Here is a 24,715-nt window from a genome sequence, read left to right on the forward strand (position 1 = left end):
AGGGATTGAAAAAGCCATCTGGCCCCGCGAGATGTGAGAAAAATAGCCATGTTATGCATGCAAGAGTTATTTTTCGGATGGATGGATTGAAATGGGATACTTTGAGTGTCTGATTTTTTTCAATTTTGTAAAAGAAAAAGAGCGTTGAATTTTCAAAGTTTCCAACAAAAATTTGTTTGGTAGACAGTAAAAAAGACCCTTGCAATTTGTATAAATATGCTCAGACACAGGTATTTTGTGGTCTATTGTCATTGTTTGCACAGTTTTAGGCAGAAATAAACTGCATTTGTACCACGCTTACCGTGGTCTCCTTCGCAGCCGTTGTTTAATCTCGTCACGCACCGCACTCCCTCACTCGTCCCCATTGCGTGATGAAGTCACGGCCCCTGCGTGCGGAATTTAATGCACTTTGCTTACATGGAAATGACGGCGTGTGTGGTTTAAGTGAAGGAGCGGTACACACACACATACACACGCACACACACACAAAAAACGCTTTAGGTACAAAATATCTTGAGTTAAAAAGGAAAGAACATACACAACTAAAACAACAATAACAGTAGTAGCCACCAAAACAAACATTTACTTAAGCAGCTTAAGAAAAATAAGGAAAAACAAAACAAAAAGGAAGTGATCTTGAGAATAGTGTTCGCAATTTACACTTACATAGGAAAAGTGTACCAACATTTTGGATTTCTATATTTCGTTCTACAAGAGGGTATGTAAAAGGAGTTGAGTTGTCTGGTGTAATAGCCATGAATGCTTCTCGAAAACGCAAATAATCTCTCAATCAAGAAGACAGCCTATCTCGGACAAAAATATAATCTTCCCTATTTGAAATCAATATATATTGGATAGATTAAGAATTTTCAATTGCTTAAGTACAGGTTCAGCTTAAGCGTTAAAATTACCTCTTGATATAATTCGTACCATCTATTTTAGGACAATACGTTTCTATACTACAGACTTGTTTATCGCGTTATCGTATAGGGTTCCACTTATCCATCTACATAGATCTATGTGGATGGATAAGTGGAACCGATATCGATATCGATATCAGTAATGCGATGAACAAGTCTGTAGTGCACGGTACATAAAGTTGAAGTAGGCAGGCAGAGTCTAGCTTTAGATCATATGGATTTTGAAACTTTGCTAGCGATATTAGCAATGTGAGGTTTCCATGACAAATTTTCGTTCACTGAGATAAGTGTGGATAGCGGTGGTTTCCCAAGTCACTTTAATGAAGCGTACATGACGTTATAGTGAGTACTTATTTCCCATCATTCCTGGCGATTTCCCAGTTAGCTTCCAGAAAATAGTTTATTCTCTACAAAGTCTTGGAATCTTCAATCGCTTTAAACGACTGCGAGAAATGAGTATTCAAGGTACGCTGCGACTAGCAAAGAAACAGATAGAGTAGTTTTTTATAACCAATTCTAGTTCTAAGCTCATCACGTGTATTTTAATCATCATTGTAGTCTCAAAATGGACGAAGTTTTTTGCGAATGCCGGCATACCAAGCGGACCAGCACAAAAGTAAGTGTACTTCCCAGCAGTTTTGTTGGACAGGAAATGAGGAGATTATTTTTTTGAAACCTCTCTTTGTAAATGACCAGTTCCTGGTGTGACTTTTGATTACGTCGTAGTTATTCTCCTCGACTGAAATCCGGTTGTAATCAAGTTGTGAGTCAGGTAGACATGTTATAAGCTTTCTATTGTCTCGATCTCGATGTGTAAACAATATTGTTGAGCTGTAAACCATTGGCAAAGTTCACTGTTAAATTTGCGTTGAAAACATTTGTAAATAAGCAGAGGGCCGTCAGCCCTCTCTTTTGGTTGTGTGAACGAAAATGAACCTCAAAATGGTATCTATAAAGTAAACACTCATACTGGCCTGTCAATCAAATGTTAACTTCAAACTGTAATTACTCTCAAATCAAATGATTCTAAGCTAGTTTTGAATTTCCCTTACTTTATCTCAAGGTTATGCACAATTTTTTGTGATAAATTGTCCCAAAGCGGAATACAAATCATTTTGTCATTGAATTCAATGCAAAATACAAACTGACATTTCCTATGTCTTTCAAAAATATGCCATGGCAAATTTTTACATTTTATGAATTATTTTACAACTCAAAAATATTTTTGTGTATCTTATTTGTAAGGGATTTTTTTTGAGAGCAAATGTGAGCATCTTTTTCCTCACTTTCTCACTCTACTATCCAATGTGTGATTAGGACAGAATTTCTCCGTACAATATCAATACAATATCAAAACAATTTCAAGCAGACAAGTGACAAGAATAAAGAAAATATCAATTAGGGGATTATTAGTTGATCTGATACCAAATCTTCCAAACTAACATTACAAGATTTGTATGACAGACAGTAATGAGAATTACTAATACGATCTTGGGAGTGGAAGGGTTAATGACTTGACTGGGTCTTATGATTGGTAAACTCAGTCCAGCCAAAGCTGAAGGCAAACAAAATTACTATTTTATCCCAGTACACTTGTGATATCTGTTAATAGACCTCTGCTGATATTTTCTGTTTCACAATTCTTTTCCATAGTTATGCTGTGATATTTTATGATCACAGAATACAAGAGGATATGCTGTCAGATTTGACAAAGGTTAGAATATGTTGGTTTAATATTAAAAAAAAAACATTGCCCACGGTTTTAAAATCAACATAACCAAGTTTTCTTTAGTCAATTTTATCTCTTGGTCATTACTGTTTAAATATACATGTAGGATTACCCTGCACAGCAAATACTTTAATATGTTATCATTACTCAGTCACATAATTTCTTGGTTTTCCAGGAGATTTTAAGAGACATGGGAATCACAGTGATGGGTGATATCATTGCTATTCTGAGACATGGTAAAGAAGTTCATGCTCAGGTATGAATTTTTATTTTTAATGGTTTAACTCTTTTTACTCTCAGTGAGAGGTGATTAACATGCAACCTCCCCTTCTAATATCCATACATTATCCAGCAAATAGGTAATGAGAATACTCAAACCTATCAGGTAGGAGTTGTCATCTTGATCTAATACCAAATTCTTGTAACTAACATACATGGAAATGTGTATCAACTAGAGGGGAGAATTAACAATCTGATCTTGAGAGTTAAAGGTTATAGTAAAGTTTTAATGGTTTGCTTGAATGGATAAAGTGTCCATTCAGTCCCCTATTCATTCTAAATTTATTTTTCGTATCTGTTTGGGTTTTACAGTAATGGGAACTGCCCTTTTATTTATTTCCTTGGCTTTCTTTGTGGCTGTTTTTGTTTGTATTGGTTTCATAAACAGTTTTCATCATTAACTACCACCCAAAATTTTACAGAATTATGAATTTAAAGTATTTTGCTGTCCTTCTTTTTGATCCCCACTCAGCCTCTAAACAAATGTAATTAAAGAAGTGCACTGAGTCATTTGTTTATTTGCAGACTGAGCGAGAGAAGTCAGCTAAAGATTTGGCTGTCATAGACTCATCTGAGTCTTCTTCTCCTGGAAATCAAACTACCATTGGTGTAAAACGCAAGTCAACAGGTACAGCACAGCTAGGAACAGCATATAAATGAAGTGTAGTGGATGCTAACTTTTGACATTTGAATAGCCTGCTTTTAGCCCAAAAGAAGCAGCAAAAACTGCTTTTGGTGAGATAGGAAAACATTAAAATGGAAAGGAGAAAATTAAAGCAATCAGTGCATTCTTGGATTAAGACAATTAAACCACTGGAAACAACAAACCTAAAATTTTAAGCTAAATTTTCCATAATGGAACAATTATAACTTTCACTCCCTGGATCAGAATTCTAATTCTTCCATCTAGTTACCTTACCTTTCCTTTTTGCCTGGTCATGAGAATTTGAAGTTGTATCATGAAATATCCCAATCATGTTAACAATCTCGTATATCTCACTGCCTGTCTGCTTGACAGTGTTTTGAAATTGTAGGGAGAATGTATTAAATGATCAGTTATTGGTAAAGAAGGGTTAGCCCTTTGCATCTCAATATTGGTATGCATATTCTCCTTACTGTTTTCTTTACATTTCCTTTGGTACTGACAAGGAGAACTTATGGACAGATAAGCTTCTTTACTCGGTGATCAATTTCTTTATTCTTATTACCTTAACATATGATTCAGTAGTAATATTGTGGGGAGAAATTGCATGTTGATGCTGGTCACTCTGAGGGCTTAGAGGGATGATTCATATGCATTTTAAGTCTAGGAAATCTCTTCCTTTGATTTTATCCTTGCATAAAATTGTTATCTTGTTTTTGACAAGGTAACATTTGAGACAAAAGAGGTTAAACTTTGAGCTAAAGATAAAACTGAACCACAGCACATTTTGTTGTTGTTGTGTACATGTAGCTGCAAGTCGAATGGTAGATCATTGGATAAACAATCAGAAGGCACAAAGTGGCACCAGTAGTCCTGTACGTGATCCACAACCATCACCGTCTCAATCACCAGCACCACCAAAGAAAAATCTCAAAATTGAAGCAGCCGTTTCACAGGAGAAACCTCAGCCAACTGGTGGCCAGAAAACTTTATCAGAAAGGTATGCATCATATTTTCCATGATTTCCGAAAACCAACAAAAACTCAGGGCAATCATAATGCTGTGTCTCACTACAGTTTAAAAACACTTTGAACTGATATACTTGTATTGCCGACTTAATGGCGCAGAACCGTGATGTTGGTAAAAAGTTAGTTATATCGTACTTTGTTTGTTCACTTTTTCCTCAGACCTTAACTTTTTGCTGTCAAAGTTTTGTTTTCCTGCATGTAGTGCATAAGTATCTAAAAAACCTGGAATAGTTGTCATTGAAAATTCTTAACAATGAGTAGCAAGATATGAATGTGAGGATTTTTCCTCCAAATTTAAATTTGAAATTTAAGTTTTCCGAGCTCAAAGGATTTCAAGTTTTTGGAGAAGATCCCATTCTTCACTAGCCTATACCAAGCTCTGAATGAAAGCGAGAGGAAACGGAGGGTGGGCAAACTAATAAAATCTAATTGAAAAATCTTACCGCCCTTACAACGACATCCTCTACCGCTTTTTGCCGCCTGCCCGTTCTTTCACTCGTCTCCATTCACTGAGAGCTTGGCGGAGGCAAATGTTTGTTGACAAGTGATAACGTCACAAGTGGAACAACCGCTTCATTTCAAATTTGATGTCTTGTGGTGTTCAAGTCAAGTAATTGGTTTAAAATAAAGCTGATTTTAGACCTCGTTTTGTTGGCCCAGGTTCGGTGGTCGCGGAGTCAAAGTCCATGTCACAAGTAAACCTAAAACAGCGGCAGTAAATCCACCCAAAGTTGAAGATGAACACACATTAAAGGTTAAGCTGCCTCAAGGATCCACTGAGCGGAGTAAGAAGCTTATTTCGAAGCAGAAACAAGCTGCAGCTTCGGCCGCAGGTAAACTTAAATGATTTTAATCCTAAAAAAGATATTGAACGAGCGTGCAAGCAGGAAAACATATCACATGTCTCCGGTACAATTCGCACTCCAACTTATTCCGCCGGATTACCCCACGGAATGTATTACCAATTGAGCTACAAACAGCTCGTGCACACATCGGATAACTAACGCACTACACTCTCGGACACATTTGTTGGGACACCTGCTGACACCCCCCCCTTCCCCCCCCCCCCCCCCCCTTGTCCCTCGCAATGGTAGTCTGAAAGATGGCGTAAGAACATTGGCAATTAATACTATCGGCAGGGGGGGGGGTAGGGGAATGGCCAAAGAACATCATAGACGTCTTTCTGGAGACGCGTTCCTACCAATGAACGCGAGCTGGAGAGAGGTATGCGAGGAATTTAGCACTGCCAGACCTCCGGTAGACCTTTCCGAAATGTCTTACCTCTTCCCGCGGGAAAGGAAACGCGCGTTCTGCAGCACTAATTATAAGAGCCTGTTTGCAAGCTGTGAGCAGCATTTTGAACAACAGTAGCATGTAATTTAATTCCTCGATCGTTCCATTGCAGTTAATAAAGCCAAGGTGATCAAGAGGCAGTCTGTATTTGATCGCTTGGGTAAAGAAAGTCCTCCTTTAGAGGTGGCCGTCAAGGAACCGGAGCAGAAGACTGAGGTTAAAGCCCTGAAACCCCTGAAAACAAGCATCACAGTTCAGTTAAAGGTATCACAGCTACTTTGCTTTTTTACCAACAAACCGGCTCTCTCGCTTCGGATTATTGTATCAAATTTTATTCATCGATTGATCGCTAACTTGAGCAGAGACCTCGCGGAACAAAGATATTGTACTACCTGATAGTTTGAAAACCAAAATTTGAGGACAAGACTCGAGTACTCCTTCTCCCTTCTGTACAGAGAATTATTTTACAGGCAATTTGATTCTTTGTCATTTGAAGTAACGCTGCGTGAAAAGATTACGAAATGGCGTTCACTTCTCTCGGGCTTGACTGTTTCGTGTTCAATTCTTTCCATGCTTAAATTTCTTATTCCTAATAACAATGTAGAACTGACCAATCATTTTTCAAGATCAATACTTCAATATTATTCTCACAAAGAAAAAAAAAGCCTCATTTGACGCTGATAATGACTTCTGCCAAGGTTGTGGAAACGTCAGTCACTCCTACAGACAGCAGCCTTTTTCAGGATGAATTCCACTTGGACGATAAGTCTACTTGGTCAACTGTTGCTCTGGTTCGAACCATTGCATATTAAATACTTTTTATCTTTTCTCTAATTCAGGAAAAACCTCAGGGGTCTGTTTTCAGTCGTCTCGGTGGCCTGGCCTCACCCCCAGCCACAGCGACAGCAACGGTTCAAGCAGTAAATCCTAGAATTCGTCCCCCTTCCAGCGACGATTACCCAGAAGATATAGACTACACGAGTCACAGTGTGTTGAAACCGGTCAAACGCAAAGGTGTTCCAGCCAAGCCAGTTAAACCTGTTAAACCGGTTAAAAGATCCACGGGTCTCACTTCTGATGAAGATGCAGGAAAATCCGTATTTGCGCGTCTGGGCTCGAAAGTGTGAATTGCGTTTGTCGAGGGTTTTTGAAAGCCGAGCGTTGAAAATTAAATACATCAGTTCTTCGAGGAAAAAGATGGGAATTCATTGAGATGGTGCTCAGTGTAAGGATGACCTTAATTTTCGAAGCAAGTGACTCACAATGAAGTATTTTTAAGAATGCTTTTATAACATTTGTAACTTTTTAATCCTTCTCCAAAAAAGGACGAAACTTGCAACGAAACAATTCAATGAAATATTGAAATTCTTAATTCGCCAGACACTGCAAAGGGCAGAGACGATGTTTTTATGATGTCAAACACGTTGTTATTAGTGTTAAAATATGAAACTGAATAACTGAGACTCTGCAATGAGAAAAAATATATTTGTACACGACACGATTAACGTCTGACTTTGGATTTTGGACAACAGTGTTTAATTTTGGAATTTAGACATTAGTGTCCAATTTTGGAATTTGGACAGTGGTGTCCAATTTTGGAATTTAGACACTAGTGTGGATTTTTGGACACTTTATGGGTCCGATTTTGGATGCCAAAGCCCAAATAATGAGAGACTGGTCGTTGGTTATTGTTACTCGACTTTGTTTGCGTACGAGACGTTCACACTCCTCATTCATATTAAAGTTTGGTCTTAAAACTTCAAGGCGTGGCATGTTCAAGTTACTTCTGCTTATCCATTTCATCCTTTACACCCTAACATCAGTTGGCATATTCTCAACACTGTTCTTGTTACATTCCTAAGGCGCTGATAAGGAGAATTTGTTTACCAATCAAGAGCTTCTTTCGTTGGTGATCATTTCCTTTTATCTCGTGACCTCAATGTTGATTCAAGGGTGATATTGTTTGGAGAAGTTGGACGCTGGTCACTCTAAGCAGGTCAAAGGGCCAGACTGCACTCCTTTGTTCGTTCAACACTAAAACGCTACAGCCCAAATAAAACTCCCAGAGAATCACAGGAAAAAAAGCACAATTCAAACGATAGAGTACTTTATTTCGGGTTCAGAATCCGACATCTCTGGAAAACATTAAAATTTACTTTATAAATAATCTGTCATACTCTTTGAAATTTTCTTGAAGCCAATTTTCAATTTTCATTCTGTCAGAGAAGTTGACTGGTTATAGTGCTCATTGAAATATTAGTTTCCCAGATGTGAACACTTAATGTAAAAAAGAAAAAATTTTGATTCAAAGAGTAATTTTTGGTAGTCAGAAATCATGAACGGTTAGGAGTAGAGCTTGCTTGAGGCCTGGTGCCTTGTGGAGGAGGAGGCATAGGTCCACCAGGTCGAGGCAAGAACATTGGAGGAGGCACTGGGGAGAGAAAAACACACCGTAACATTGGTGAGGTGTAAAAGGTATCTCAACGACTGTAGTTAATTGAACTATGATAAACAGAACTCACTTGACCTCAAAGACTGGGAATTAATGACGTTGCTTATCGTAGATTGCGCGCGAATACTAAACAGTCAATAAAAGACACGGAAAGGATCTTTATCAGGAGTAATGGCCTCCAATCCTTGTCCAGAATTAAAAAAAAAATAGAGCTGAATGACGATAGGCTAGAATCTGCCATATTCCCTAGCAAGCCGCCGTTTGAGGTCAGAGGATAAGAAACAATTGCATTCAAAAAAGTTTTGTCAGTCAAAGACTTGCGCATGACGAAAGGAATTCACAACAAAATAAAGACACTGTCATCTTGCAAGACCGCTGACAAGATCATGGCAAGACTTTGATGACCTATCTAGGAATTTCTTTCAAAAGGAGCCTGCTCTAGTAAGGAATATTACATTTACATTTACATTGGATCATCATCACTAAAAGTTGAAGTTGTATTTAAAGTACTTACGAGGTCCATTTGGCGAAGGATGCATCATGGGAGGAGGTGGAAATCTTGGCATTCGCATCATCGGAGGGATTGAAGGAGGAGGGCCAAACCCAGCCATGGGGCCAAGGGGAAGAGGAGGGTGAGATGATCCATCCGTGTTGTCATGGCCAAAGGAATCTACGCTATCGATAGGTTTTTGAGAGGACTGCAAACATAACCAAAAAATATTTCTTGAGCTAAATAAGAGGGAAAAGATTTCTAGCTCAATTTTGAGATTGGACTAATGAAGGTTTCTTCGACGAATTCACACTTTTCTTGAGACTGCAGCGTCATTCAACCGCGTTGTATTAGCTCTTGTCATAATAGCACGCGACGATTGAGGGATACGTATTCCAGATCAGTAACTCATCTTCTAGCAACTATGCCAATCAGAGGAACCGTCCATTCGATCTTTTATGAAACCAAGACTTTCGTCAGCTAATTCACTCTGATCTAGAAGTTTTTATATTCCCAGCGTTGCGACGGATTCTTATCAGAGTTGTGTACTCGATTTGAAACTGAATAACAAGTTAATGAATAAGGTATAAGAACCAACCAGCCACATATATCATACCTGAGCAGAGGAAGCAACTGTTGTGGGAGGAGGCGTGGCATGGCCTTTGGTTGCAGGGCCTGGAGGGGGGAAGGGTTGTCGAGGAGGTGTCATCCCAAGGAAATCTGCGGGATGCGGTCTTCGTTGGCCCGGAAACATGGATGAAGGAGGCGGGAGAGGTCCTAAAAAACACAGGAATAGTAAGGATCAGTTGGATGCATGGGAACGCAAATCTCTTTAAGAATTTTGGGCAGTGAAGAAGAGAGATGGTCAAGGAACTGGGTTAGTGAGTGCAGAGATTTTATTTGATAGTAGGGTGAGGACAAGAAATGCGAGGAGTGAGGGCTTATTTTTCTGTGATTACTATTTTTAATGATTCCTTATAACTCACTTACCAGGGTTTGGAAACTACCGATAAGGCACGGGGGAGAATTTATAAGTGAATGGTTCCTCTAAGGGAGGGAAGGTGGGTTACGAAGAAAGCCAACTTACCCATCATTGGAGGTGCACCAAATGGAACTGGGCTACCATGACTAGGAACCCCAGGCATGGGACTGTGGATTGAAAAGATATATATCTTATGTTAGCAAGGAATCGTGCTACGACCAATGAAAGTGGGAAGTTTAATAAAATGAAACAATAGTTTTAGCGTTCTAATGTAAATATGAACTTATCAAATATTTGTTGCTACTTTAGGTACAAATGCAAATTAACTAGAAGAAGGAAAACATGGATTCACCTCATTGTTGCAGGAGAATCTCGACCATCAACTGAAAAATAACAAAAAAATATGTTTCACCATGAGAATCAATCTTACACGATTATATTTTCAACTTCCAATTTTAAGATGAGAGTCCCATACGTGAATATAAAACAACTTGATGACTATCGCCCTCTTAATGTCAACACTGAGTATTTCACAATTAAGTCGACTTCTTTCGGAAGATTAGAGTGCATTTCGATTAAGTGACGTCAAACCAACGTCAAAGTGATCACAGCAGCCAATCAGGGGAAAGGAAAATATCCCAAGGGACCAAAGAAAACGCTAAGTAAAAACACAAACTGCTTGAAGCGCAGGAAAACGCGAGTGACAAATCGTAATTGATTTCAGTTGTGAATTTGATTGGTTGACAAAGTGGCGCGAGTTTTCTGGACCAATAATACCGCAAAGTAATGCAAAGCGATCCTGGATTACTTCGACACTTGATAAAAACACTATTTTCTCACAGTTAATCATGCTGAATTCAAGCTGAGGGGAGACGCTGTGGATTGGTGGTCTGGGTTCGAGTTTCAACTGTGTTGTACTTCTACTTCCACGAAACCTCTCACCGCTCAGAGTCGTCATGGCTACCAGCAACTGTCAGGCATACCTGGCTACTGACCAGGGGGGAGGGGGTAGCCGTGCGATGGACTGGTATTCCAGTGAGTGCGAGTGGGGGGGGGGGGGAGGGGGGTGAAGGGAGGAGGAGAATAGCGATATCCTTGACAGCTTCCTAACCTACCTTTGCTCGCAGAAGAACTTGGACGGCTTCCTCTGACCTCTAAGTCATATAGTCTAGAAGTCAAATAAAACATTTAATTTACAAGGCTTCCTTATGAAAAGTAAAAACAACAATAAATTATTCATATTCAAACTGAAGAAAACTGGCTCAATTTAAGCATGGACTCTTGTAACAGAAAATAGCGGATCTGACCAAAGCGAGGGGATGGTGAAAAATATAACTGAACCAACTCTACCTAAAAGGCGATTACCTAATAACTTTACTCCACAAAAAATAGGTTGATGCGATGGCATGTTATTTAACTAACAAAAACTTTATCAGCTTACTTCCTTCTGAGGATTTCATTCTCGTCTTTGAGTCCGTCGACTTCTCGTACAGCAGCTCTGTAATCAAGCTGGAATATAGAAAGTAATGGAGAAATTAAAAGACACCCATTTCCAAATAAGCTCCGATTCCAACTTCGGGGTTGTCTTCCTAAAAACCAAGCCTACAATTCTGAAAGGGAATAAATAATGATATCATCAAAAACTTACCCAGTTTTGATGAGCTTTCTTCTCAATGTTTGACAACTACGAATAGAATGAATACACAACAGAGTTAAAAGAATAAAAAGCTTCTTAATCAGAATGGCAGAATTCGAATGTTTCAGACGAATCTCTTGTAGTCCTTTGCAGCCATTGCCTGGTATCGTCAAGTAACATACCCTGCCTTTACCCTTCTCCAGTTCTCCCACCCCTCCCTCCTTTCTCCCAACCCACCCCCCCCCCATCTCGAGGTACATTGTCTTTCGTGACGAGACAAAACATGGCTGCAAATTTGTCTTCAGTATTTAATAGACCAACCTGCTCTTTCTTGCTCTCGTCGATCTCTTCAATCTGTTTTTTGATGTCTAGATAAAGCTGCCTAAGAGCGGATATAAAAAGTACATTTGAGACTGATGCTTACCGCAAAGGATACGCGAACAAAAGTCACTAATCTAAATTCAGAACTTCACGCACTTAAATCCACACACGTGTAATAGAAAGAGCTGATTAAGCTTAGTTCCTCGACAATAATTCAGGCATGAAACAGACTTAATACTTTACCTGTACTTATCCGCATCTACCACAGCAGAGGAAGCCTTGGCCTGTTCTGAATGCAGCTGATTCTCGATAGAAATTCGGGTTGATTCCTCAGCTGTAATTTTTCTACAAAGGAAACAGTCCGACATTAAAATGTTAACTTTTCGCACCACCCAAATGCAACAAAACCTTCGAAAATCCTACGTAGCTTCGATGACTACACCTCGTATTATTCTGAAGTCTTAAAGTTGGTAGCAAGATCCACGGCCGTGAGGCACAATCTCTTACCGATGCAATTCCACTTCACTTGATTTGAAATACTTCTGCAGTGCCTCCAGTTCAATTTCCTTTTCTCGCTGTATTAGCAAGGCCTGGGTAGCTTTACTCTCGGCCAGCTCAGCTCGTTCTGTCTTCTCAACATTGTCCTCTGCAAGAAAAGAAATGATTGGTTTAGATCGAACCTAAAATTTCTTTCACACCTCGGGTAGTGTATGGTGCTAAAGTCGGCAGCGTGGAATCTTGAGAAAGGTGAGGTTATGATCATACAACAGGCTCTGGTTCACACGTTAAGATGTTCGTTACGAATAGTTTTGAAATGTTAACATGACTTGTTTGGAGTGAGGTGGACCACGGGCAACCATTAGATATGTTATCATCAAACACTGTCTCAAAAATATGCTACGATCCTGAATTCCCTACCTTCAAACATCTTGTTCGTCCTTCTTAGCTTTTCAGCTTCTGCCTCCAGTTCCTCGACTTTCTCTTGCAATTTGTCATTCTTTTCCGTCACCTGCAAATCAGAGAAAACAAGAATGGGTTGCAATAGCCCAGATCCAAAGTTTCAAATTCAGCTCGAAACAAATCCGAATCACTTCCAGGTTTAGCCTTTCCTAAGCTCTCCCTCTGTTTGAATGAGCCTTTAACCCTACACACCCTGACATCAGTATGCATATTCTCTATACTGATTTCCATTCATTCCTAAGATGCTGACAAGGACAATTTGTTTGACAATCAAGAGCTTCTTAAGATGATGATCATTTCTTATATTCTCCTGACCTTAATGTGTGACTCAGGGGTGATATTGAATGGAGAAATTAGATGCTAGTCACTCTCAGGGGTTTGAAGGGTTAAGAACCTCATGGCATATATTTATAAAATCTTAGTTTGTTTGTCTTCAGATATTCCTGAAACAGGTGACAATCTATCACTTCTTCCTACTGGGTTTTATGGTTCACTCATCTGGTTTCATCACAAGTATTGTAGTGCACTGATAAGTTAAATAAAGGAAAATGCAACTGTTTCTTACCTCATGAACTTTCAATAGGTTTTGTAGCCTTTCAGTCATTTCCTCTTCATCTGTTATAAGAAAAAAAATAAAGACATATATGATTTATTTAACAACTAAAAGTACAACTTCCCACATAACATTATCGACCAAAACACAAAAGTGAATCCATATTAAATTATTATTATGCAACATCAAAAAAAATTTCCAAATTTCAATTACATTTTGATGACAACATATTTAGGTAAAACTTACCTGGTTCTTCCTCACCATCCTGTAATTTGATTTGCTTGAAGCAATCCTTCAACACCTGCCAAGAAAAAGTTCCAGCAGACCATTTAGTTTACATTGTTTACATCTCAAGTGATCAAACCAAATGATCAAATCATCAGATACAAGACAGGTACTGTACACACCTCAATCTCATTGCATTTAAATTCGTATTGCTGTTGGAGGTCAGACAGACGCAGCGACTGATCATCACACCCTGTTTGAAGCACTTGCTTCCTGCAATAACATCATTTTCATATCAATTGAATCACACAAAAAACTTTTGCACGCAGAGGAAGGTAATCAAAAGAATATAACAAACACAATCCGCTATAACTTACTTTTCCTCCATCTCTGCCAGAATAGTTTGGAGCTGTTTTATAAGATGAAAGAAATAGTCAGAAAAACACATAAGAATTTCCTAGCCCTTTATGACTAATAATTTCAGAGTTGCAAAAAAAAAAAACCAAAACAAAAAAGAGAAAAAAAAAAACAAACAGCGAAATTTGATCATAAACCAAGACGATCACCACCACACACCTTCTGATGCTCAATGTTAGCATGTTCGATCTTCTCATTCAGTTTTCCAATATGTTCTTTGTGTGCCTCCTTCTCCATCTGCATTCTATCGCAATGATCATTTAACTAAAAACAAACAAACAAACAAATACATTTTACATAACTCCTTACAATACTTGATGACTGTTAAATACAGTATGACATTTAAAAGAGGGCCTCTCCATGAACTTTTACACTGAATCTATCACCTTGACAATTTCATCATCCAGTGTTCCAATCTTAAAATTCAAGTTTGCAATCTGTAAAAATAAAAATAATAATATGTCAACATTCTAATTGATTGTATAACTGAACAAAAAACTAAATAATGTAAAAGAGGTATCCCAGTAGTATATTTAATATTATTTCCTATCATGTGATATAATTTTTCCTTACTTTTCATTGGCTAAGCGCAAACTTATCAACTAGAAGTTATCTTGATCAAACACCAAATTCTTGTAAATAATTTTTCAGGAAATATATCGCAGCTAGAGGGGAGAATCAGCAGTCAGATCTTGAGAGCTGAAGGGTTAAATACTTGTACAGAGCTGAGCTCTCACCGCATTTTCATGGCTGGCAATTTCATGATCTTTCTCCTTGAGAACAATTTCAAGTCCTTTCAAATTTTCCTGCGTGCTTTTGATTTGCAAATGCATCTCCTGCCTTTCTTTCTGCAATAATCAACACATACAATAAACAAACAAACAGCATGAAAAAGAAACTTATAAACATTACATCATCGCAAAAATTTGTCAGTTCATATCTCTCAGCAAAAAATAAACAGCTTCATTTCTATGATAAAGAGAGTGGTGCAAGATTAGTTAAGCTTATGAACACTAAGGCCCATTGAAATTGAACTTATTCCTGTCCTGTTTGCCTGAGCCGACTAGCAGTGCTCCCCCCTTGACAGGAAGTCAGTCTATCCCATGATTACATTTCCAGTCCAGTGCACCAAGCTCCAATCAATCTACTTTGTCAAGGACTAAAGAGGAAATAAGATCAAGTCCAAAACTTCTTTTCTGATAACTAACCTGCAGTTTCTCCACTGCTCTTGTAAGGATTTCTGTATTTGCACGCAAGTTGCGCGATTCTTCCTCTGCAATGAGTTTCTAAAAAGAGACAAGGCATTAATAAACATAAAAAAAAAAAAAAAAATTAGCATCGACCATCTTGTTTTGGAATCATCTTGTGACATTTTAATTCTTCTCATCATGGTAACCAAATGAAAGCAGTTGCAGCTTGGAGTTGTACGAATCCACATCACATAAAATGGCAGCCCCCTTAAAGATTTTATTTGTATATTATAGTACCTCTTTATGGTAATTATTTCGGTCCATTTCCATCTTAAGTCTTTCTGCCTTCAATGACTCAACCTCCTCTTCCAAGAAGCGTACTCTCGCTTCATGACTTTTCAGCACATCTAAAGAAATTCAATTAGTGAAATCATTCCAAAAAGTTATCAGGATTGTTACTACCAATAATTTTCTTAAGCAGAAACACCTCCCACATATTTTCATTACAATACTTTGCACTGAGTCTGTGAGTGTTTCAAGAAATAACAAGTCAATGTAACCAACCAGCACCAGGGGAAAATCCAAAATTCAGATAAAAATAAATCCTTTGAAATGAGGATTGTTGGTCAAAATGATCTCTTCCTGCAAGATTTCTCTTCCACATCAATAATTTTAATTCAACATCTCACTTTGCCATGAATTCTCATTACAGATACCTTGAATAGATATTGTGGTATTGTTATAAGAAGTTAGTTTTCAATCACTTACCACGAGGATTAGGTCCATGGGCGCCATTTCGCATCCTTCCAAACTGCCAGTGGAAATAAAGAAAAATATATTACCTCAGTTAATTTACAGGAAATCATGGATGTGTCAACCACCACAAGAAGTATTCTTTCAATGCCAGAAGGTAAACTGGAATACACATGTGATTTTTTTACCCTTTTGCTTGCTAACATCAATACGCATATAATTTCCATACCATTCTCTATATACATGTATTTCCTTATGTGCAAGGGAGAAGGAAAAGTTGTTTGGCAAACAAAAACTTCTTGCACTTCTGATCATTTTCTTAATTCTTGTCACCTTAACCCTTTAACTCCCAGATCAAATTTTTAATTCTCCTTTCTTTCAACCATACCATTCTTACAATGTTAGTCCAGAGAATTTAGTATTGGATCAACTAATTATCCCCAAATTGATATTTTTCTTTATTCTCATTGCTTATCTGGACGATGTTGTATTGATATTGTAAGTAGGAATTCTGTCTTGGTCACTCATGGGAGTTAAAGGGTGAATGTATGATTCATGAGTGCTATTGTAAGGAGAGGCCTGATACCAGTTACTCTTAGGGGTAAAGGGTTGATTGTAGTTGAAGAGATTTCTTCTGCTGCGAGAGCACAATCTTAGGAGAATAACAACTGAAAGGCTCAGAGCAAGAACGATCCCTTTATTTTTCGGCCATTTTTGAAAGTGTTCGGAAGTAGTTGAATTTTGGCATGTGGACTTAGTTTTACTCGATATACACTGTTTTGTTGTTTTTTTCGCTGGTTTGCGCTTCGTTTTCGAGAAATAACGTATGCAAAAAACCTTGAATTTCGTAGTGGCTTTCATGCAGTCAGAGTAAGGATTAATGTACATAGCCAGAGTACTTACAGTGATAGACCAGAAAAAGTACAAGATACCCAATGTACCAAACACAACTGTTGACAACAGGACAGCAGGGTGAACATCTGCGAGATCCTTACAAAGCTGCTCAAATGCCTGGAAATTCCAAAAGGTCACAATCAGGGAATTTAACCTATTACATCCTAACATCAGTATGCATATTCTCTATACTGTTCTTCATACATTTCCCAAGGTGCTGCCAAAGAGAACTTGTTTAACAATCAACATCTTCTTTTGATGGTGATCACTTCCTTTATTCTCCTAACCTTAGTGTTTGATTGAGTGCTCACCTGGTCTAAGCCCACTCGTGACAGCAAGTTTTTGGTTGCATTTTTCACAGAGGGCCAATACTGGAGGATGAACTGCAATGACACCTCATGAAAATTGCGGAAACCTTTCATAAAGTTGGCAAATCCACTGGGTGCATCTTTAGCTTGAGAAGCATTGTCTTTCAATGGAGGTTCCACCAAACCAACAGTTGATTTCTTTTCCACTTGTTGGAAACGAGAGGCCAGTGAAATTACCTCAGGTTTTGCACGACAAAAGCCTAAAAACAAAATCATTCACTGTGATATTAATTTAAGCAAACATGTTTGATCAAAAGGGAATTTTTTATTAAGTGAATATTTTCCCCTAATTAAACCCAGGCTGTGAAATACAAGAAATAATAACTTAATGTTCTCACCATCAGCACAATGGACATCCTTTTTAGGGATTTGTTCTTCAAGTTGAACCAGATGCACAGAGCTTGAATGCTCACTCTCATGGTTTGTTGCTTTGGAAGTTGTTCCTTTTGTCTCCACAGTGGGATGAGACTCCACTTTGGTATCAGTGTGACCAGGCACTCCATCATCTGTCACTGATCTCTGGACAGGCTCAACTGGAGTAGATTCTTCCTTGGTTTCTACTGCCTCCCTAGTGGAGGCAGTAGGAAGCAAGGAAGAATTAGCACTAGTGGATGTTCCTGGTGCAACTGTATCCTTCCCACGACCTGTGGTACCTGTTTCTGTACCAGACACACCCATAGTGCTGGCAGTCACACTTTTAGTGGTAACATAGGCTGCATCAGTGGACAGTGAAGCCCCAATTTCCCCATCTCTGATTGTAGCTCTTGTAGGGGGTAACTGAGTTCTTTGAATTTTTGGATTTTGCTGAGTGCTCTGAGGTCTTCTATCCTGTGTATTCACTCCTGATTTTTCTGCAGGAAAAAAATCAGAGTTATTTTGTAGGACAAAACTTTTGTGAGAAGTAGAAGCCCACGATTCCTTGGATTTCATTACATCATTACATTACCCCTCCCCAGCCCAACCATCCCCCCTCTTGAGTATTAAAAATCAGGAAAGGGGTAAATATCATGTAACCCTCTAAACTCTAAGATCAATTTGCATCTTCCCCATGCTACTCTCTTTGCATTTCCAATGGCACTGACGAGGAAAATTTGTTTAAGAGTTTTTTTTTAAGTTGATGATCATTTCCTTTATTCTCATGACCTTGGTGTGTGATTTGGGTGAGATACTGCGAGGAGAAATTAAATACTAATTACTCTTAGGGTCCTAGGGATAAAATTTTGCTGCAGTCATGTTTACTAAAATGGATATCTACAAACATTGTAAATATTTACACCAACCTTGACCACTTGATACAGTTGCAGATGTTCTGGACTTAGGTTTTGGGGCTTGACTAGCCAAAGGTTTTCCCCGTGGTTGTTGGGCTTCTCTTTGCTGTTTGCTACGAGAATACTCTGCTGCCAGTTTCTCATACTTTTTCCTTTCCTCACTTAATTGTTCCAGTTTTTTCTTCAGAGCAGCTTCTTCAGCTACATTTTTGTCAAATGCACCCTTTCGTTTTCTATGCTCTTCATCCTCATCGTGCTTTTTCCTTTGGTTTCCATTTTCCTGAGAAGGTTCAGCCTCATCTTTCCGTGGTTTTTGCTTTCTTTGAACCCTTTCATAGTGAGGAACCTCCTTCTTTGCTTTACCGTTATCTTTTACTTTGATTCCATTTTCTCTCTTTATAGAGTTTTGTCTTTCCTTTTCAAATTTCTTCTTCATTTGCCTCTTGTCGTCCTTCTTCTCATTGGCTTCCTCCTGCTTGTGTTGCTCTTTTAAAGAAGCATGTCTTATCTTCCTGGCAAACTCCTCTTGTTTTTCATCTTTCTCTTCCTTTGGAGAATCTGCTGATTCTTCAGCTTTCTCCTTCATTTTCCTCTTGTCATCCTTCTTCTCGTTGGTTTCCACCTGCTTGTGTTGCTCTTTTAAAGAAGCATGTCTTATCTTCCTGGCAAACTCCTCTTGTTTTTGATCTTTCTCTTCCTTTGGAGAATCTGCTGATTCTTTAACTTTCTTTTTTGTTTGCCTCTCATCTTCCTTCTTCTCATTTGCTTCTACCTGCTTGAATTGCTCTTTCAAAGACTCAAGTCTTATCTTCCTGGCAAACTCCTCTTGTATTTGATCTTCCTCTTCTTTTGGAGAATCAGCTGATTCTTTTAGTGACTCAGATTTAATGATCTTTTCCTCATCCTCCTTCCTCTTTTCTTGCTCTTCAGCAATTCTCCTTTCCTTTTCCAACAATGACTCTCTCTTCTGCTCTTCAATGAGTTCCTCTGCCTTCCTAGAGTCAGTATTGTCTTCTTCATTAACTTCCTTTCTCTTAACTCGCAAGTGCTCCAACTCCTCATCGGAAAGTTTGAACCACCCATTTTTTATTTCCATTCCTTCACTCTTCTCGTCATTCTTCTCAAATGCAGGGCCTCCATCCTCTGGCTCTTGCTGTGTATGTTCTTGTTCCTTTCCACTTTCCTCAGTGTTATCAGTTTCCAGTCCTTTTGTTTCCACAGGAATTTCAGGTTTTGCACTTTCAGACGTTACATCAGCTGATTCCAAAGATAGATCTTCATCAAACACAAACTGTTTGTTCAATAAATCCTGTTGATTCTCCTTCTTGCTATCAATATCCTCTTCCATGGCCTCCCCACTTGAAGGTTTAGAGACGACATTCTCAGTATGGCCAATCTCCAGTTCAGACTCAGACTTAATCTCCTCTTTGCTCTCTTTGAAATCAGTCTCCTTCTCTACAGTTTTTTCCATGGTATCTTCAGAGTTGTCTGACTCCGATCTAAATTCAGACTCACTCATAACATTCTCCTCATCAACTGCCTCACCAACAGCAGTCTCATTTTTTTGTTCATTTTTTACTTCTTTTATATTTTTTTCTGATTCACTACCTAGGGCCTCCTCCCTAGATAGTGTTTCGCCATTAGCATTACATGCTTTTTCTTCATTTTTCGATTCATTTATATTTTTTCCTGGTTCACCATCTAAGGCCTCCTCTTCCTTTGATGGTGCTTCGATATCAGCATTATCTATTTTTTCTTCCCCTTCCTGCTCTTTTCCACTGTCTGCTGATTTGCCATTTATGGCTTCCTCTTCTCCGTATGGTGTTTCATCATTAGCAATATCAATTTGCTCCTCCTCTTTCTGTTCTTCTTTATTGTCTACTGATTCACCATTTTGGGAATTCTCTCCTGATGTTGTTTCATCATCACCATTAGTGATTGTTTTCTCATTTTCTTCTTCTTGTTCACCATCTTCTAATTCGCCCTCCTCGGCCTCCTCTTCATCAGATGGAGTCTCAGAATCACCATCATCATGGTCATCGTCATTGTAAAAATGAGTCAGTTCTGAATAAATTTGTGAAAAAAATCCTGGGCTACCCTTGCTCTCCTCAGGAGCTTCAGTTGGGGCCTGTGGTAAAAAACAGAAGCTTGCCGTTTGGCTTTTTTATATATGTACTTCTTATCTTCTATCTTTGGCTTATCAGTCTGTGTTCTAACCAGCATCCATAACCTCTGTCCATCCTTTCCTTACCCTATGACCTAATAATTCCCAGAATTGATAAACCTTCTTCTCACAATGTGATGCTACCAGCAAACAGATTGCAGGAGAGACATTGGACTAATGGAGAGACACTGATTTAAGAGGCTGGAGTTCATGACAGGCCAAGTCATTGTGCTTTTTTTTCCAAGAGAAAGACAATTTACTCTTACAGTGCATCACTCTTACCAGTATTATAAATAAGAAACCATATGAAATGGTGGGAAGGGGGGGGGGGAGGGTGGGTTAACCTGCTAAAGGCTAGCATCATGGGGTGAGTAAAATTACTAATTAATGCTTGATGCTACAGTGACCTAGACAAGCTCTGAATTACTGGGTTTTAGATAAGGCCCTATTTTTCTTACACATATACAAGGCTGTGCTCAAAGAAAAAAAAAAGGGAGCCCATTACTCTGAAATTGTGAAATCCAACATGCCCAGTACATGCTCTTAATGAAAAAAACTATGATTCCCTAGTTGTCCAAGAGCAGAAAAAAGTTCCAGGGGCCACCAGGTGTAGCTAGAACACAGTCCTGAGATATCAATCACTAAAACAAAGTTGATCCTTTGCTCTCAATATCAAAATATAAAATCTCTGCACTGTCTGTTGTAGATTTCTTATAAGTTTTGGTTGAGAATTTGGTGCTAAATCGAACAATATCCCTTAATTGATATTTGTTCCCTTCTTATAACTCCTTTGCTTGAAAATGTATTGATACTGTCAGGAGAAATTTTTCTTTGATCACTCTTAGGAGTAAAAAGGTTAAGCTGGATGAAAGGAATAACACACACCTGCTCATCAGGAATATCTCTGCTCTCTTCATAAGCTACTGGTTCTTCTGTGTGCTTATGGTATTGAGCCGCACGGATACTTTTCTCTGTGAGACCTGAAAGAAAAAAATCAACTTTTTATGGTGCACAGCTGAACAAAAATTCACTCATATGGTAGGAGGTGGAACAGCTTCTTTGTCAGTGATTGCCTCCATATATCTCCATGCAAACAGCCACTATTAAATAAAAAAAAATTCACAGCTCTAGGGCCTTACCTCTTGTGGAAAGAGAGTTCTCTACAATATTCTCCACGTAGGAGCCCGGCTCAAAGGCCGGACTCAAATCGTTGAAATTTTGATCGTCTTCTGTTTTAATTACTACACAACAACAACAATAAAAAACAAGATAAGAACACAGCATAATGATGACAATTCAAAAAATTACTCTGCCCAAAATTAAACCAGTCTTATCTTGCTATGTGCATAAACTGTGGGTATGAGTCCAGAAAAAGAAATTTTCCATTTAAACTAGCACAGTAATGCTTCTTCATTGTAATGCTCTTCTGAAACAAAAATTTTTCCCCACGCTAAAATCCATCTCTCTACATTGGCCACAGTTCTGTCTATGGTAGGTAGGTGGACTTTAACTTGGGAAAAGTTTTAATCAGATGAGCCTGGCGACGAAGGAGCATCGCTGAAAAATCAACAAGTTGCAAATAAAGAGTTTCATTCAATACTTCACTTTAGGTGGGTAGCACTCGAGTTTCGCTGAAAAAAATTAATTTAAACACTAAGAAATGTTTGCGAATATTTCCCATGTGTGCAAACTGATGACATTTCCAAGCGCAGTAAAATCTGTAATTAATTTTCAATGGAAAGGTATAAATAATAACGAAAATACCTCCACGCCAGCGAACACTCGATCATTTTTCCGGAAATTTCCCGGGAATGTATCAATTCAAACCAAAACCCAAGTGTTTCCGCGCGATTATCAATTTTCCCAAACAGAACTCTGATCGCGCACACCAGAATACAAAACAATTCCTGAAATACTCAACACTAGGCATTTTAGTTTTCATTTCAATCTTTTGCGGTTTGCTCGCTGGTGCTCGTGTCTTTTTCCGTGCGCGTGTCTGATCTCGTAAAAGTAAGTTTTCTCCGGGGCAAAAATATTTTTATAAGATTTTTGCTAATTAAAAAGTCTCCTCAGTACTTACCTCCTTGATCTACAGCTTCTTCGGAAATCACCGGTTGAAAACTCACAAAAAGTAGTAAAAAAGTTAGCGCTACCAACTTTTCCGCCATCTTTGAAGAAGCATCTCCACCGAACTGCGCCTGCTCGCTATTGTTACGTAGCTGACGTGTCGCTTTGCAGTAAATTTGACAGGGGAGGGGGAAGATATCTTTGTTGGTGAATACGCACAAAGGCTCACATTTTCAGACAAGAAACAAACATAATGCAGTTATGAGAAATACGAATAGTCATTTTGAGAGCTGTCTTTGGACAGAGAAATATGATATATGTAAAAACCTTATAGATGTGTAGAATTAAGATTTCCTTACACCCACCCCCTGCAGTTTCATTTGCTTCAACTTGATGCCATAGAAACGCGGTTCGCTTCTGGGAGAATGTCATCGCGAGTGATTCTAAGGATTTTATTTCCGCTAAGCTCGTTGAGGAAATTTCCTTTGCCCGCAGCTACAGTTTGATCAAGAATCACTTTTTCGTGGCGAAAGAGGAAATAACCTCAAAAAATGAAAATAAAATAAGGACGAAAGGAAGGAAAGCGTGACGAGAGAAAAAATGAAAGGATGAGAAAGGGAAGGGAAGAATTCCAATTATTTCTTATTTCTTAAGATCACAGTCTGCCTACATTATTATGAAGTTTTCCTTTCATCTATGCACCACGGCTATTTCTCCTGTTACTGTGGTAAGCAAGTTGGAATGTGAAATTATTTTTATCTTACTAACACGGATGTCAATGACTATTCAACTTTCGGTGTTAAAGTTTACTGGGTCAGGAGCCCACTCAGTAACGGGCTCCTGACTGAGTGTAACACCTCTTTTTAAGGCCTAAACTCTTAAGGTTTTTACGGTTCGCTGATGCTGTTACAAAAGCAAGGCTCTGCGGTCGATAAGAAATAAACTTGCGTTTTTCGCTTTCTGTGGTCTGCAGTTTTCTTGAAAGAGAGGCAGTGTAGTGTACCGTTTAATGGTGTGATAAGAAGGAAACTTAAATATTTCTACTAGTAGGCTTGTTTTCTTTTATTAGTTTCTATTTAGAATACATACATACATATATATATTTTATATATATATATATATATATATTATATATATATATATATATATATATTATGAGAGGAAAAACGACGCAACTACATATCCCGACAAGCCTGTTTCGTGAATCGCTTCACTCTTCAGGGGTTTAATGAAAGAATATTCATGTGACTATCGTTTATATACTAGAAGAAGTTATACTACTGAAGAGTGGGACGAGTGTAAGATGCGTTTTCCTCACCTTACACAAAAGACAACAAAGACGGTACGGGAACCAACAAAACATGCAACTGCCGACAAAAGAACAATTGCCCGCTCAATGGTAACTGCCTTCAATCCTCAGTCGTTTATCAAGCCACCGTCACACGGAACGACAACAACACCTCTGAAACATACATTGGACTCACAGAAACCGACTTCAAAACAAGACACAGAAATCACACCGCATCATTCCGCCACGCCAAGCACAAAAACTCTACCGAACTTAGCAAACACATCTGGACACTCAAGAACGACAACATTGACTACTCTATTTCATGGCGCGTCTTATCATCTAACTCTCCTTACAGCAGCTCCAGTAAAAGATGCAACCTATGCCTAAAAGAGAAATTCCTGATAATTTACCGACCCGACCTCTCATCACTAAATAAGCGTAACGAACTCGTATCTTCATGCCGACACAGAAACAAAGCGTTGCTACGCAACAGCTGAACTTTAAAGTTTTTAAGTTTACCGCGTATTATGTAAATTTTATAGTCACATGAATATTCTTTCATTAAACCCCTGAAGAGTGAAGCGATTCACGAAACAGGCTTGTCGGGATATGTAGTTGCGTCGTTTTTTTCCTCTCATAATGTTTATATATATATATGTAGACACTTAGATTTAGTAAATACCATCTTTACTCGTTTCTCCTTCACTTTTTTTACGAAAAAAGGAAAGATGCGAGAGCCCCGCATATTAAGCCGCTGACAGCACAGAATTTTTGCAGAGAGCCGTTGAAAAA

General features: G+C 38.6%; 2 protein-coding genes across 2 annotated transcripts; one reads left to right on the forward strand and one right to left on the reverse strand.

The window, feature by feature from the left end:
• Positions 1 to 1,299: 1,299 nt before the first annotated feature.
• LOC131784544 (uncharacterized protein C19orf47) lies at positions 1,300 to 7,655 on the forward strand. Its single transcript, XM_059101366.2, has 9 exons — positions 1,300 to 1,385; positions 1,479 to 1,536; positions 2,574 to 2,634; positions 2,825 to 2,905; positions 3,454 to 3,556; positions 4,382 to 4,571; positions 5,260 to 5,432; positions 6,005 to 6,156; positions 6,732 to 7,655. The coding sequence occupies exons 1-9, from the start codon at positions 1,373 to 1,375 to the stop codon at positions 7,017 to 7,019; spliced, it is 1,119 nt and encodes a 372-aa protein (XP_058957349.2). The 5' UTR covers positions 1,300 to 1,372; the 3' UTR covers positions 7,020 to 7,655.
• A 327-nt stretch (positions 7,656 to 7,982) lies between these two features.
• LOC131784539 (trichohyalin) lies at positions 7,983 to 22,752 on the reverse strand. The gene is made up of 29 exons (XM_059101354.2): positions 22,646 to 22,752; positions 21,705 to 21,806; positions 21,451 to 21,545; positions 18,414 to 20,529; positions 17,472 to 17,984; positions 17,077 to 17,333; positions 16,775 to 16,882; positions 15,887 to 15,929; positions 15,416 to 15,525; positions 15,137 to 15,214; positions 14,666 to 14,776; positions 14,315 to 14,365; positions 14,088 to 14,192; positions 13,889 to 13,920; positions 13,694 to 13,784; positions 13,533 to 13,587; positions 13,299 to 13,348; positions 12,692 to 12,782; positions 12,281 to 12,419; positions 12,017 to 12,118; positions 11,774 to 11,834; positions 11,465 to 11,500; positions 11,258 to 11,325; positions 10,932 to 10,984; positions 10,169 to 10,199; positions 9,922 to 9,983; positions 9,451 to 9,611; positions 8,859 to 9,042; positions 7,983 to 8,323 (listed from the first exon to the last, which is right to left on the reverse strand). The coding sequence occupies exons 1-29, from the start codon at positions 22,731 to 22,733 to the stop codon at positions 8,226 to 8,228; spliced, it is 5,091 nt and encodes a 1,696-aa protein (XP_058957337.2). The 5' UTR covers positions 22,734 to 22,752; the 3' UTR covers positions 7,983 to 8,225.
• Positions 22,753 to 24,715: the final 1,963 nt, after the last annotated feature.

This window comes from Pocillopora verrucosa, chromosome 7 (assembly GCF_036669915.1).
Source record: "Pocillopora verrucosa isolate sample1 chromosome 7, ASM3666991v2, whole genome shotgun sequence".
Classification (NCBI taxonomy): Eukaryota; Metazoa; Cnidaria; class Anthozoa; order Scleractinia; family Pocilloporidae; genus Pocillopora; species Pocillopora verrucosa.